This window comes from Pleurodeles waltl, chromosome 4_2, assembly GCF_031143425.1.
Source record: "Pleurodeles waltl isolate 20211129_DDA chromosome 4_2, aPleWal1.hap1.20221129, whole genome shotgun sequence".
NCBI classification, from domain to species: Eukaryota; Metazoa; Chordata; class Amphibia; order Caudata; family Salamandridae; genus Pleurodeles; species Pleurodeles waltl.
In genome coordinates this window covers 17,635,783-17,652,549 of record NC_090443.1, presented here as the reverse complement: position 1 = coordinate 17,652,549, position 16,767 = coordinate 17,635,783, and the positions used below count along the sequence as shown (strand labels likewise).

General features: G+C 43.8%; 1 protein-coding gene across 1 annotated transcript in view; it reads left to right on the top strand.

Moving 5' to 3' along the window:
- Window positions 1–16,767, top strand: part of C3 (complement C3) — a 236,948-nt gene that overhangs the window by 104,513 nt on the left and 115,668 nt on the right. Inside the window, exons 15-18 of the mRNA XM_069230418.1 lie at window positions 9,435–9,564; window positions 9,763–9,834; window positions 12,948–13,142; window positions 16,373–16,484. Coding sequence (XP_069086519.1) covers window positions 9,435–9,564; window positions 9,763–9,834; window positions 12,948–13,142; window positions 16,373–16,484 — 509 coding nt within the window. The remainder of the gene's footprint in view (window positions 1–9,434; window positions 9,565–9,762; window positions 9,835–12,947; window positions 13,143–16,372; window positions 16,485–16,767) is intronic.

The following is a 16,767-nucleotide window of genomic DNA, read 5'->3' as shown; positions in this document are numbered from 1 at the left end:
AAGGCCCAGGGACGACAAGTGCAGAGGTGCTTTCAGGCGTGGAGTTTTTCTTACCGGAGCAGTCGCAGTAGAGGAGGCCTTCATGCGGAGGCTGGAAGCATCATTTGGGAGTCCAGGAGGGATGAAACCACGATGGACTCAAACTCTGGAGGACTGGTGAGCCTTGTTGACACCGGTGGCCCATTTCAACTCAGGCCCGAGGCAATGGGTGCAGAGGTGGTCAGGTTTTGGCAGTTCCAAAGGCATCAGAGTCCTTTCTTTGGAGTTTGTATGAGATCAGGTCTGCTGTTCACAGGAGGTCTTGGGTCTTTATCAAAGGCAGGCATTCCTCCCGGATTTCTAGAGTCAACAGCTGCAGGACAAGTCGACTTTGGGACAGTTTTCGACAAGTGATGCAGACAGGCCTGCGGGTTGGTACCAGCTCAGCTGCTTCGTCTCTCCTTTTTGCTTTCACAGCTCTTCAGTCTCCTTTGTCTTTTTAGGTCATCAAGATCTGCTTCTCTGGTGCTAGGGGCTCCCCTAAATACTGAGGCCCGTATTTATACTTTTTGACGCTAAACTGCGCTAACGCAGTTTAGCGTCAAAAAAATTAGCGCCGGCTAACGCCATTCTGAAGCGCCATGCGGGCGCCGTATTTATTGAATGGCGTTAGCCGGCGTTAGCCGACCGGCGCTGCCTGGTGTGCGTGAAAAAAAACCACGTACACCAGGCAGCGCCGGCGTAGGGAAAAATGGCGTTTGGGCGTCCAAAAATGGGGCAAGTCAGGCTGAGGCTAAAAAAATCGCCTTAACCCGATTTGCGCCATTTTTTTTTGGCGCCCAGACGCCATGAACATGACTCCTGTCTTAGCAAAGACAGGAGTCATGCCCCCTTGCCCAATGGCCATGCCCAGGGGACCTATGTCCCCTGGGCATGGTCATTGGGCATAGTGGCATGTAGGGGGGCACAAATCAGGCCCCCCTATGCCACAAAAAAAAATAAAAAAAAATACTTACCACAACTTACCTTTTCTTCCCTGGGATGGGTCCCTCCATCCTTGGGTGTCCTCCTGGGGTGGGCAAGGGTGGCAGGGGGTGTCCCTGGGGGCAGGGGAGGGCACCTCTGGGCTCATTCTGAGCCTGCAGGTCCCTTAACGCCTGCCCTGACCCAGGCGTTAAAAAGAGGCGCAAATGCGGGGTTTTTTGCCTCGCCCACTCCCGGGCGTCATTTTTGCCCGGGAGTATAAATACCACGCACATGCCTGGGAATCATTTTTTAAGACGGGAACGCCTACCTTGCATCTCATTAACGCAAGGAAGGTGTTCACGCCAAAAAATGACGCTAACTCCATGAACTTTGGCGCTAGACGCGTCTAACGCCAAAGTATAAATATGGAGTTAGTTTTGCGTCGAAAAAAACGACGCAAATTCGGCGCAAACGGAGTATAAATATGCCCCTGAATTTAGGCTTGTTTGGGGAGTGTAGGGTAGTAGCCAATGGGCTACTGACCTTTGGGATCACTACATCCCCTATATAACTACTTCCTGTGGGAAGTAGGTATAACGTTGTCCCACAATTCCTAAGTATGCCATCACAAAGATGCTACCTCTGAAAAATTGTGTTCACCTTTGATTAGCCCACCTTAGGGTTAGTACTAGCCTCAGGATGGCATGCCTACCTGACCAGCTAATTTTCCCACCTGTCCAGGTGCCAAAGGGGACTCTGGACAAGGGAGTCAGCTTCCTCTCCTGTGAGGGGGAGCTAGATGTGCATTTCAAAGGCGGCAGCCCTCTGAGCTTGCCCCCTTAGAAAGGTTAATCAGCAGGTCATCCTGTGAGAGGGGGTGTTACACTCTCTTCACAGAGAGGCTTTTGTTCTGGGCGTCCTGAGGGCAGAAGGCTCTCACCTTAGAGGTCAGAACAGTGTCTCGGGTGGCAGGCTGGCAAAAACCAGTCAGCAAGCACACTAGGTTTTACTGTGGACGTGGATGTGAGCGCTTTTCAGAGACTTCAGGACTAAGGGGCCTATTTATACTCTGTTTGCGCTGGATTTCCGTATAGTTTTTTTATGCAAATCCGGCGCAAACTTAACTCCATATTTATATTTTGACACTAGACATGTCTAACCCAAAATATTGGAGTTGAAGTCATTTTTGCCTGCGGAAAACTACCTTGCGTCAATGAGATGCAAGGTAGGCGTTCCCGGGCAAAAAAATTACTCAAAGGCACTAGCACCATATTTATCCTCCTGTGCAAAAATCACGTACGGGGGGAGGAGGGCCTTAAATAATAGCGCTAAGCCTGCTTAGGACCATTATTTAACGCCTAGGTCAGGGCAGGCGTTAGGGGACCTGTGGGCCTTTTTCTGTGGTCAGAGACCATGGAAACAACCCACAGGTGCCCTTCCCTGCCCCCAGAGACACCCCCACCTACCCACACTCACACCTGGAGGACACCTAAGGATGAGGGGACCCATCCCAGGTAAGTCCAAGTAAGTATTTTTTTTTTTTTTTGCAAAGTGCCATAGGGGGGCCTAACCTGGGCCCCCCTACATGACACTGTGCCCAATGGCCACGTCCAGGGGACTTAAGTCCATTGGGCTGGGGGGCATCACTTCTGTCTTTACTTAGACAGAAGTCATGTCCATGGAGGTTGTGCGTGGAAATAATGACGCTAATCGGGTTAGCGTCACGCACAACCTCAAGTTTCCCCTACGCCTCCCCCACCCGGTTAGCATCAATAATTTTGATGCTAAGTGTGCCTTACCGCCGGCTAGTGTCATAGTTTAAATATGACGCCTGGCTGGCGTCCAGGAATGGCGCTAGCCGGCGGTATTCTTTTTGATGCAAACCTGCGCTAATGCAGGTTTGTGTCAAAAAGTATATATCACTTACACGGAGCCTGTTAACCTAATATATCAGAGATTACAGATAGATTGCTGTTTAACAGCAAAATCTTTCACCTTAATTCATGTGCTGAGATACTACTGTGCCCGCCTATAGATTACAGTGGCTTCAGATCACAAGGATTGCGATCGGTTATATCTTACACGGAACAGATTAAGTTTACCATCACACCAATTAGGCCAAACCTTATGACTTAAGTACGCTCGCTTTAATTGTACAGTGTTACTTGATCCAGATAATATAAGGATCATTTCTCAATCACTCCCTCTGGATATGCGACATAGTTCTTTTAGCCTTTAAAAAGTCACTTGTTATGACAAAACATGTGTTGGCTGTATGTCTGAATGATGTAACGTATTCTGAAGTACACTAAGGATTGAGCTACCATCTATTAAACCTTGGATTTATGAACTATTGTTTACTCAGCCATGTGTGCGCTCGACATTTACATTTTAACTGATTGATATGTGTGCAGTGGTACTAATATTTAAAATTTAACTCAGTGGGCCTGGACTCACTGTGTATGGTATCTTGGGCAGTAGGATACCTATTACCACATCTGCACAAACCTTTGTACTAAGGGCAGAATTTAAGAAATGTGGCACCGCATCCAATGCAGCACCACTGTTCTTGCGCCCCCCCTGCACCCCTCTAATGCCCCCATGTGTGCTCCGTATTTATGATACAGTGCTTTATGGTGGTGTTAGGAACAATAGTGTCAAAATTTTTGATGCTATTGTGGCTCTTTGCTCCGCTAGCATAAAAATCTTTGACGCTAGTGCAGCAAAGTGCAAAGAGGCTAATTGATTCCTATGGGTGCGTCCTTTTAACGCCAGCTTTTAGCAGGTGTTAAAAATGACACCAAAAATGGCGCAATGAAATCTTGTAGATTTCGTTGCGCCATTTTTGCAGGCCTACTTGTGCCGATATGCCCCCTTTGCATATATTATGAATGGCGCATGCATAATGTGATGCAAAGGGTTACAAAGTGGCGCAATGCATGCATTGCGCCACTTTGTAAATATGGCGTGGTGATTCTGCAAGCCTAACGTCACATTAGCGTTAAAAAAATGATGGTAATGTGGCTCTAGGCCTTCTTAAATTTGGGCCTGAGAGTTACTATTAGCACTTTGTCCTGTTACAATATTCTACCTTGGAGGTGTGATCTGTATACTACTACTACCCTTTCAATTCTGATAGCAGGCACACCAGAGGTTAGTAGGTATGCAAGGGCACCTCTAAGATGCCCTCTGGGTGCATGTATTGATAAATCCATCATTGGAATCAGTATGGGGTTATCAATACGAGATGTTTGATACCAAACATCCATATTTTCAGTGAAGCAATCACGTAGCTGGGGAACTCGTTTTCACCAGTGTCCAGTGCATGGTTTTAAATGGCTTCTCTGGTCATTTGCACTGGCAGTAATATAACTGACAAGCAGAGGAGCATATCTGCTCATGCATGTATGCCCTCACATGTAATATTAAGCACTCTGCCTTAGGGCTATCAGTCCTGCTGCAGGGGTGACTTACATATATTACATACATTGGCAAGGGACATGGCACACAGGGATGTGTGACATGTTGTTTTCACTTTTGTTTGCACCAAGACATACAGCCTGCAATGGCAGCCCAGCATGTGCTTGGTAAGGGGTCCCTTAGGATGGCACAATTTCGTGCTGCAGCCCTTAGGGACCCTCTTTAGTTCCTCAGGCCTAGGTACCAGGGGTGCCATTTACTAGGGACTTATGTTATGTTATGTTATGTTATGTTATGCGTATTTATATAGCGCCTAACTGCCCTAAGGCCTCGTAGCGCTTCAAGTGCCATCGCAAAGATGAAACTATTTCTATTCGTTGAAGAATTTAGGTTTTAAATAACCATGTTTTCAGGTCCTTCCTATAGAGGGTGCTAAAGGATTTGCCAATTGGGGAAACAATTGTACAGTTTTGGGAAAGATATTTGGCACAGGGGACCTGGTTAGCAGAAACCCAGTGCACTTTCAGTTGAAATCACATCATGTACCAGGCAAAAGGTGGTGGTAACCATGACAAAAAGATGCACTTTCCTATACACAGAAATGAGGATAGAAATGGGCATGAAAAAAACACATATGCACCCTTTCCTCCTGGCTTGCTCTGCAGCAATGACAAGTACTACTGCTTCCTGCTTCATTTATACAAGGTTATAACAAAGATCAAATGTGATCTTAAAATGTTGGCTCTTTAACCCCACTGTCAGCAGTGCTTTCCTACCATGATCTAGCAACTCCTGAAGTAGCAGACCTTCTATACCAAGTCTAAGAGTTTTTGGTATTCAAGTCATCAGGTAATTCATGTAATAACAGACTAGGAGGCAGATTTAAGAAAAGTGGTGCTGCACCCAAAGGGGAAATGCCCCCCATGCATACATTATGCCTGCCGCAGAAATAATGTGGTGCAAATGGTTACAAAGTGGGTCAATGCATGCATTTTGCCACTTTGTAAACCTGGTGCAGTATTTTTGGCCATCTAACGCCACATTAGCATAAAAAATGGCGCTAATGTGTCATTAGATGGCAATACACCGTCTGAAATCTGGGCCCATATATTGTCCAAATCCTAGTCCCTTTATTAATGGCCTCCACTAAAGGGACACGACAAGTCAAGAGGTGATTCTTATGCAGTTTGCTGACAAAACATTGAATCTGAAGATATTTATAAAAGGAGTCCTAGTCAACCCATACATTTCTTGAATCTCACAAAATGGGTACATCTGATCCTTAGCGAAAAGATCAACACAGCACGGAAACGCCATACCGCACCCACCTTTTGCCAATTATGTTGTGAAATATAGCAGCTAATATTGGTGAGCCCCATAGAGGTGTACAGTAAATAGATTTTGTAATTTCAGCGATCCTCCTCATTCGTCACCATAGTCTGTATGCCCTCCTTGCAGTCTTAAATTTTGTCTTTTCATAATAACTGGGACTGATATTTTTCAGAAGCCGTTCCTTGGCATTAGACCCCGGTAGTAACTCAAATTGAAGTAGCTTCTGCCATGGTTAACTGCGTGACATTTAGTGTGACCATTTGGCCTAGATCTGCTGACATCCACACCCCTAAGTATGCTGTTTCCTCAACACATTTAGAATCCCTACGCCCGATCCCCTTGGTGCATACCACCTGTGCCTTGCCAACATTGAGGTTGTAGCCAGAGAATGTCCCAAAACGTTTTGCTTCCTTTTCTATTTCTATCAAGGCCATGGAGGGTCTTGGGGACGGGACGCTGCTACTGCCAGCAACGCCCGCCAGCAGAACACAGCCAGGCCATATTATTTTTGATATAATGGCTGGCAACGGTCTACTGGTGTGGAGCTGCTGGTGTTAGCAGCGCCACCTTAACACCGTCTGCCAGCATGGCCACAGATGGATTTCCGCCCTTCTTGTGGTGGAAATCTGGCTGTGGTCATATTATAGTGGACGGATGTTAGCCACAGGGACAGTCTTTTGGCGGTTATAATTGGGGCCTATGTCTGGCTTCATTAGCCTCAGGCCAAGTTGCAATCGGCTCCTCTTGGCCCTATCATTCAGGCCACAAGCATTAATCGTACAGATGCGTAATCTACTTTCTGCCATTCTGGACTACTTTAAGAAACAAGATTTTTGAGAAATAAAGCCTTCAGTTGCTATTGCGGTATCAAAACACCCAGCTTGCCTTGTCCCAGTGCCATAATACAAAAAAGGGTTAACCACCGGCCCTGCTGCTGCATAACTAAAACACTGTCCTTGTCTGCTGTGCTGAAATCCAATGTCCTTGCCCCCCACCAGACCCTACCACCGCCCTCACCTCCCCTATCCACCCCCCAACCCCTACCTCCTGCCACTCTCCCCTCACCCAACAGTCAAGGGCAATTAGACCAACCAGGTCCTTAGATGGCCCTCCTCCCTACTTTTGATTCATTATTTACCTGCCAAAAGAGAAATCACAAACATTCAGCCTGTTTCACCCCCATCCCCACACCATACTTAAATGATCAACAGTCCATACCTATAAGCAGAGGGAATGGTTGATCATTTACACAATATACAAATGAACAAATCATAAAAGTAATAATTCATCAAAGATCAAACTTCCGATAGCCTCCCAAGCCAAATTATCCTACGTTCAAACTGTCAACAAGCTCTTTAGCTTTGATTTCCGAGGTGTAAAAATGTGCCCTATCATGAATAATAACTTTCAGCTTTGCTGGGCTCAGCAAAAACACTTGAGCCCCTTTGTGCTGAAAAGGCGGATCAGCTGTCCTAAGTACCACCAGCTCTCCACACTGGCATGGAAAAAATCAGTTCTGACAAAAAATGAACTCCCATCATGAGTGCACTTCTGGTCTTGGCAAGCAAGCTCGAAAATCGCCTAAGTAAAAAGTTCCCAAAGCAACCTGAATTGCCCTTGATTTGCTGTCATCCCATGAATGCAAAGCCTGTTGATTGAGCGGACATCTTTGGGCTCTTTGAACCTCCATATCACAATTCCAGTGGGTTAGTTCCAGGAAGTCACCTTTGAACAGCCATACTATATATTTTTCAGGTGTTGGTTCCCTCTGCTCATTCTGCTACCCCTAATACTATGAGGTTATTACGCCTGAGTCTGTTCTCAAGCTCTTCAAGCTTCCAGTGGGTGTCAATGGTTTGAGATTCAAATGACTCTGCCTTTTGCCTATGGGTTTCATCCTCACTATCCAAGGCAACAACTCTGCTCTCAACTTCAGTCATTCTTTGAGAAAATTCAGCACGTCTTAGTGACCCTGTGAATAGCCCCCTGCAGCTTACTATCAACAGTTTGAGCATTCCGGTTACCTGGGCGGGTTTCATCCCAGTGGACAATTATGCCTTGATATATTGCCTCCAATGTGGACCTATCTGTGTGGTTAAAAAATCCAGCTTCCTTTTACCCCAGTGGATGCATTCAAGGCCAGGTATAGCAGTCTAGTTCCATTTTAGAGCAGCCCCTGTTCCAGTCGTGGTGATAACCTCATGCTGGGGATTCTTCTTCCTGACCATCAGGCAGATCTCTTTCCCAGGGATTTCAGAGATTGGAGTTTCACCCCCTCCATCCAGGCTGCTTACATTACTTAACATGCTACCCTGTGATCCTCTTCTTTGGCATCCTCCCGGGATTATAATTTCTCATCGGTCTAGTCCGATTGGTCTGAGAGACAATAAAATTGTTCTTCTACTTCAGAGTATGCCCACGGGGGATCCTGAGAGTGTCCCACATTCTTGGATGCTTGTGACTTAACCTTTCCCAGTCTATCAGATAGGCTCGGAGCAGGATTGCTGAGACTTACAGCTGGAGGCACTCTGTTAAGCCTGTCACTTTCACCCCCCTTTGTCACATCTGCTGCAATTTTGGGCATATCCCCAAGACTGTCTGCACCTTCACCGATATGCCTTGAGAAAGCTTTGTCGCCGCTTTCCTCCCGCATTCCCAAAGGGCCATTACTAGTGGATCCTGCTGATTCTGCCAACTTTCTTTCCCCCAAAATCTCTCCCATATATATCTGATTGGCCCTACTGCTCATAGTACTCATAGATGTAACAACCTCTGTGTTGAGCGTTGCAGGCTCCTTCCCTGAACCCTGTTTATTAGAAGAACGTATCATGACCCTTCATGGTAGGGACTAGCATGTGCATGTTCTAGACCTCTTAAAGGGAGTGGAGAGTAACAACTTGTTTTAGGGTCCACCAACATTCTTCCTGGCATATAACGCGAAAACTTGGTGTCATAAGATTTTCAGTGGGTTCCTCGTGGAATTCTGACCCAGGGGTCATGCAGAAGAATGGAGAGTGACATAATTAGTGAAATACAAAATATCATAATACCCCAAGCAATACACACTTTGAACTCATTTGGTTCTGTGCATTATGCAACACTATACTGAAGTTGGCTAACTTTAGCCTCAAATTCTATCATAACAAAGCACAGGAGGGACAGCCAGAAAGCTGTAAAACAAAAGAGATAATTAACCAAATGTATCTAGAGTAGGTCATGAGGAGACTTGAGCTTTAACTGCCAGTTAAACATTCAAGTGATCTATTAAAATATGGGGATAGACCCAAGGTGCACTTTGAAATAAACATTTATGATTTATATGAATTTGGAGATGTAGATAAGGTGCACATTGAACTAAATATTCTTGTGATCCTCCTGAACTTGTGGGTGGATGCAAGGTGCACGTTCATCTAAATATTCTAGTGATCCGTTAGAATTTGGAAATGGAGACAATGTACAGGTTGAAGTTCTTGATACTAGGAGAGGGTACAGTTTCTGTTGACACATGTAAAGAAAGATCTTCTGGAAAAGTAATGTCTGAGAACTTTGCTTTGTGATTCTAACATTCTTAAATATGATGAAGATCCATAAGCTGGAGAGAACAGATTTAAAGAACCCACTTGTCTAACTAAATACTTTTCCCACCTATATCACTCTCCATAATAGAAATAACAGTTTTACTTAGAGAGGTGCAATTATTCTTTGGTAGTTAATACCTTTTCCATTGTCATTTTCAGGTTTGGGACTCTGTGGAGAAGAATGACATTGGATGCACTCCTGGCGGTGGTGCCAACAATGTGGGGGTCTTTTATGATGCTGGGCTGGCTCTTGAAACAAGTTTTAAGACCTCTACTCCACAACGATCAGGTATTTTACTCCTCTGATCGAACTTCAAAAGTAATCTACCTTCTTGTGCAAAAAGGTCAATGTATAGTCTACAACAAGAGCACTACTAACACCAATACCTCACAAAAATGATTCAATTTAAGGAGGCCGCTCCAATGCATAAAATAAACTCATTTGATGAAAGCATACCCAATGGTATCATTTTTTCTCTTCCTGCAGAACCCACATGCCCTCAGCCAGGAAGACGTAGGCGTCGCTCTGTTCAACTGATAGATGCTAAAGCTAGCAAAGGTTGGTATCAATTTTGAAAAATTTAGCACAATTGAGAGCTATTCAAAGTGAACAATGAATGTTTGTAAACTGGTATGTCCATGATATGCAAATGTTCAGTACCTTTCTACTACTTGCAGGTTCAGAATGGGCCCGAATTACTTATACGTTTTTAAAAACCTTATAACCTTCCACACAGAATGTAGTTCTCCTGAACGGACAGCCCCCTACACTACCTTCACCACAAGCATAATTTCCAGAACTTTCAACCATTCATACCCAAGCCTCTAACCTGCTGGTTGCTGCATGTCCCCAGTCTAGTTTGCCCTGGGCACACAATATGTATACCAACCTGCCACTATCAGTCCATGCCTGGTCTAAAATAATTCCAGTGACAGCTCCTACTCATCACCCGCCAGTGACAACCTATACTTAATTTAAGATGGCAGTGAGCACCTGTACCTTGTATAATATGCTGTAATATATTGTGCAGGTCTAACCTTCCTGTAACCGGCCATGCCAGTAAGCGGTCGGTCAAACATGCCATACTGCCCATAGGTCTATTCTTACAGTGGCTTCTAATGTGTCCAGTTGCTAGTGACAGTCTATTCCAGGTCTAACTTGCCTGTGCTTGTTCCTGCCCAGTATACCCTGCAATGGCTGCCCATTACTGATCTAACGAGCTACACCCAGACAAACTTGCAATTCTCCATTCCTTCCACGGATTAAGCCCACCCTCCTTTCTAACCTGCATGGATAACCTAAACATAATGTAAGTTTCCATAGATATCCCATACTCAAACAGGCAAGTAGGAATTCATATCCTCTGTAACCTGCCAGTGTGGGCTGAAGCCGGTGGTGAGTGCCTAAAACCTCTCCAACAAGCAGTGACAACTCACATCCACTCTAACCTGGCAGTGTTATACACCCTGGCTTAACTGACTAGTGGTGGCCTATCCTGATTCCAATATGTCAGTGACAGCCTGGTCTAACTTGTCAGTGCTTGGCCATATCCAGTCTAAGCTGCAAGTGACTGCCAGTAGCTACTCCATCCTTGAGCAGTAGCCTTTACCCAGTACATCCTAGTAGTAGCAGCCAAATCCAGTACAACCCACAGAGACAGCCTGTGACCTGTCTACCCTTCCAGTGGTAGTTCATACTGAGTGTAACCTGCCATTGATATAGAAAACTAAAAAAACAGTGATGGACTGAATTACTGAATTGATTTCAACCAGTGGCAACTAGTGGGACTGTATTCTTGTCCGTTCTTTTGTGCATTATAGCATTCCTGCTAAAGAACAGCAAAATTGATTTTTGGACTTGGTCCAGCTCCAACTGACACTGTCTAACTAAAACCGTCAGGCCAAGTGCCCTGGAGACATTAACACAAGCAAAACCAGACCTAGTGCAGCCTTTCTGGGCCTCCTCATTGAGGCGCAGCATGAGTCCAGTGATACAGCGAGCACAGGAGGCATATCATGGCCCCCCCTGTTGACAAGGCTGGTTTAACGTTGCAGTCACAGCAAATGCCCAGTTCAATCTAGTGAGGCAGTGCGTAATCCAGTTTAACCTGCACTGCCAGCTCCAGTGGATTCAATACATAAACTGACTTCTTGGCAGCACTGATAATTGTCTACTAAGATTAAAAAAATAAAACCATGATAAAGAACCTTTTTGGTAAGAATTCCATAAAAGGGGAGATAAGGTTGCAACATTGAGGAAAAATAATAGAAATAGTATTAATATTACCAACTCAAAAAGGCAAAAAACTTTATATAAAAGCACCTCTCTTTGGAGCAGAAACATTTTGAACATTTCATGAATGCTTGGTATTCAGTGTAATTAAGTTTGCTGACTTACGGCAGAGAAGACTGGGAGCCTCATTTACAAGGATCTGATGCATCGTCATTAATGCATCAGATTTCTTGTGCTTGCTGCACATCCCCTAACAATGCCATGGATGCTCTGTATTTCCAATACAGAGCTCTATGGCGCACATTTTCACAGATGCGTCAGAAATTCTGACACATCTATTAGCGCTAAACTGATGCATTGCTGGAGTTATGTCGTTAATCTGACACAACTCTGGCAATGCGAGGAGAGTACCACAGGAAAAAGCCCTGTGTCAACTTTCCACCTGCTCCCAGCAGGCAGTAAAATTTTGTCGTTCAATGACAGTGCAAAGATCTAAATTTCACTGTGTCAGTTCTACGTGGCTTTTTCTGAGGGAACACCTACTCTGCATACATTATACCTGATGCAGGGTTTTACAAACTGACGCATTGGACCCAATGCGTCAGTTTGTAAATATGGAGCAGTGTAGTGCACTGCTAGCGACATCGCTGCATAAAAATAAAAATGACACAGCGTTGGCGCAAAGGGCTTGTAAATAGGGCCCTGGGTTTTTCCTAGCCTATGACGTGATCAGAAAAGACCTTGACAGACATAATCTATAAAAGTGCTTCTTAACCTGTGGCCCAATGACCCCTGGTGGTCCGTAGAGCCTACTCATGGGGACCGTTGCAGTTTTACAAAATTAAATAATAATCAAATGAATCAGTTAAAATTTATTAAGTATATATAAAAAAGGAGGCAGCATTCATAATTTGAAAATATTTTCTATATTTGAAAGTGAATTATAAAAAATATTTAAATATTTGATCATTTATATAGTGTATAATTGTTTTTGTATCTTTGCGTATTGTTTTGAAGTCAAAATCATAGAAATTGTTTTGGCTGGGGGTCCCTGGCTTCCAATAATGACCCAGTGGGGAACCTCTGATTCCAGTAATGATTCAGTGGGGGTTCTTGGAAGTCAAAAGGATAAGAACTACTGATCTAAAACCTCTATTCCTTGTCTTGAACTCTCCTATCAATGTTTTCTCTATTGTTTACTTTTTGTATGCCTCACTGTATTAAAAAAACAATCCCTTTCGAAAGTACTGCCACCTTCTCCTCATGATACAGAATGGTAGTCTTTCTGGTATATCTAATTATAAAATCTTGAAAAGATCAACTCCCAGTAGAGACATGAGTCAGGGGGGTTTTCACCTCCCCAATTTCGAGTTATCAATTGTGGTATTTCAGTACAACCGAGGGGACATGCTGTGAAAAGCCTTGTTTTACTATTTCAGCTGCAAAGTACAAGGACTCTGAGAAAAAGTGCTGTGAAGATGGCATGAAAGAAAACAATATGGGCCACAGCTGTGTAAAGCGAGCTCGATATATCAGAGAGACTTCGGCGTGTGTGAATGCATTCCTGGACTGCTGCGAGTTTATCAGTAAAATACGGATGGAGAAGAGACGGGAGCAACTGTTTTTGGCAAGAAGTAAGTGTCATTCACATGTGTCACCATCATCACTGAGAATAAAAATACCTAATATAAGACATAAAGTACCCCCTGCTGTACATTATGAGGATACTGCAAGTCATCAGGGAGTTCCATCACCATATGGAGGAACAAGGCTAAAGGCAGAATTCTTTTATAAGGTTATGGAACTCTGATGTGACTTGAAATATCCTTATCATGTATGCCAGGGGGGGCATCTTATCCCGTATAATCCATATAATACATGGTCACACCATCACCTTTCCCACAAACCACTTAAAACCTTGGTGCTTATCTCTTTGATATGAAAGAGACAAGCATGTTTTCAAACATGAAGAATAAAAATAAAACATCTAGTGGACAACTGAACACAACAAAAACCAGTTAGACATTTGTTGCAAACAAATATTAGAAGCAGTTCAATACAAGTCAGTTTTAAAAATAAAAAAAAGCTGCAGTAGCCAGGAATGTGTAGAAACATGCAGAAAAATTATAGATTTTCTCTATCTAAGGAGTGCAAAAAATAAACATATTCGCTCTGCTTGTCATTGTAAGCTATTATAATAGAGCGGACGAAAGAAAAGCAATGCTCCATTTTGTTGCTTTAAACAGCTGCCTCAGTGACCTGAACTGCCTTTCACCTCAGCTGCTGGCTTTAGCAGCAGGCATTGTGATGTCAAAACTCAACTGTAAGAACTTAAAGTAGTTGAGTTCTGACATATTTTCTTTATAATCAGCGAGGGTGTCTCTAGTTGCTGATTATAAAGAAATTAGAGATGATCATTTATAAAGGGATTACAGAATCCCATTGTGGGAAGCTCGCTATCTATCTAGTGTGTCAATGTAAGAGGATACTATGCAGATAGTCCAGGGTGACCCTTATTGGCTGACAGAGGTTAAAGTAATAAGGTAAAAACTCTCTTTTGTGGTAGTGTGGGTGAGAAGCAGGGATGTAGCTTCAGAGGGAGTGTTTGGGGTGGTATACCACCCGCTAATAAATGTATTTTCTGATACATTGTTAGGTACAGGTGCTTTCAATCGGCTATTGTGAGACAACAGTCAGATTTCATCAAGAATATTTACATACAGACAAAAACACACACACACACACTCACTCTCATTTTTGAAGGTACTCACAAATATTGATTATTTTAAAAAAAAAAGTGTGTTTTTCTTCGGTCCCCTACCAATCCTCATTCCTCTCCCTTTCCACTGCCCTTTGGCCCCTCTCATGCACCCTCTTTTTCGTTTAATGTATTCTAAACATTATAGGCAAGCCTTATTGTTGCAAAATCTGGAGCTCTCATCCACCAATCTTACAGACCAAGCTACGCCCTTGGCTAGCAGTTAGGCTTATTAGAGGTCAGGGTTAAGCATTTAGGGGCATATTTATGGAAAGTGGCGCTGCACCAAGTGCAGTGCCACTTTCCCTGACCACTTAGCACCCCCCTACAGCCACCATGTGTGCACTGTATTTAAAATACAGTGCACCATGACGCAGGGTAGGGGCCAATAGCGTCATTTTTCATGATGCTATTGATGTACTCTGCAGGAGTAGGGCCAAAATATTGGATCTACCCCTGCAGAGTACATAGGATCCCATTCTAAAGAATGGACGCCCCCTTTTAACGCTTGCTCTGAGCAGGCGCTAAAAGTGCAGTAAGAAATTACTCAAGGACTCTGTTAGATTTTTTGGACCCCCTAATGGTGGAATGCTCCGTTTGCGTACATTATGCCTGGCACAGGCATAATGTAGCGCAAAGGGTTACAAAGTGGCGCAATGCATGCATTACCCCAATTTGTAAATGTACCACAAGGATTTTAGCCTCGTTGGGCCATATTAGCGTAAAAACAAATGACACTAATGTGGTGCAAGGTTGCGCTAGGGGATTGTAAATATGCCCCTTAGTGAACACACAGAGTTAGTAAGCGAGACACACACTTAATAAAGAAATCCGACACCAATTTATAAAAATAAAACAGATTTGTTTATGAATTTATATACAAAGATCATCTGAATCAGGTAAGTAGTTTTCAAGATATGTCAGTCATTGCTACTCTGTTCTCATGTCAGCATTCTTCTTTGTCCACTCCTTCTCTTTGTTCATTGAAATCTGAAGTCCTGGTATCAGGGGGTCCCCTAAATACTCAATTTAGGGGCATTATGGGGTGTGAAGGGTAGTAACCAGTGGGTTACAAACCCCTGTGGTCACTACACCCCCTAGATGACCACTTCCTTTGGGGGTGGGCATCACCCTGTCCCAGAATTCCTAACTCCACCACACATAAGATGGTGGAATTCCTAACTTCATGTTCACTCCAGGCTGGTCACCCTAGAGGTGTGTCCTGCCTGGCAATGCAACATGCCTACTACACAGATAATTTTCCCACCTGTCCTGGTGCTAAAGGTGCCTCGGAGCAGGGGGTTGCCTCTCCCAGGTCTGTGGGGAGCTGAGTTGTTTCCTTACCAAAGGCTGCAGGGACTTCAAAGTCCCTGGCCTTGGTACGTAGATTTACTTGCCATGCTGTTGGTGGAGGTGATAACACCTCCTGCCAGAGCAGGTATTGTTTCTGACCTCAGAGAGCTGAGGCTGTCACCTCCGGGGAGGGGGTCAGAAAATTGTCTGTGGTGGCAGGCTGGTCAATATTAGTCAGCCAGCACACCAGATGACTAGTAGGTTTCAGGGGGCACCTCTAATGTGCCCTCTCAGTGCTTGTCATAATAAATCCAATACTGGCATCAGTATGGATTTATTAAGATGAGGTGGTTTATCAAACACCACTATTTTCCGTGCACCTATCAGATAGCTGATGTTGCACATGAAAATATCAAATATTCTTTTAACACTGACAATTTATTGGCTTCCTTGAGCTCCCAATTTCGAAGGTATTGGGTGAACACAGAGATTTCTTCACAATCAAACAATCTGGCCTACGGGATTAGAACACATGTTTCAAAGTCCCGAAGCTAACAATTTAGAGATTAGGCCACTGCTATATAGCAAATATATGATATATACATTTTCACACATGTATGACATTCCAGTGGAAATTCATAATCTTTCCACCAGTTGTTGGAAGATGAAAAGCCTTACTTCATATGGCAAGTACTTCAGTCTGGGCACTTGACCCTAAAGGAAGCTAGACATCCTTAACCATAATGCAAAAGAGAATGAATCAGATATTTGCTGTTCAGCTTTTTCTAGAGCATCTTTATTTTATTCTACTAGGCGAAGTTGAAGAAGGATACCTATCCGATGAAGATATCACCTCCAGGACTGAGTTTCCAGAGAGCTGGTTCTGGAAAGTGGAACTGCTGGATGGACCTCCAGATGCGAATGGGTAAGACTGCTCCATTATTCAGATTCCAACAACTAATCACCAACACATTTACTACAAATTAGAAGCTCACAGTTTTTCGCAGGGACTGTTTGCTCTGCATGCAAACACTTCCATCCATAGCCAAATGTTACAGGCAGGACTGCCAAATTTTCTAAATTTAAATTTATTTCACAATTTGTCTATTACTGATTATGACATTTTTCCTTGGGAGAGCTTACAGATCAGCCTACATGTCGCCTGCTTAAATAAGATTTGCCTGATAAGTTTTAAAGTAATGGATTTG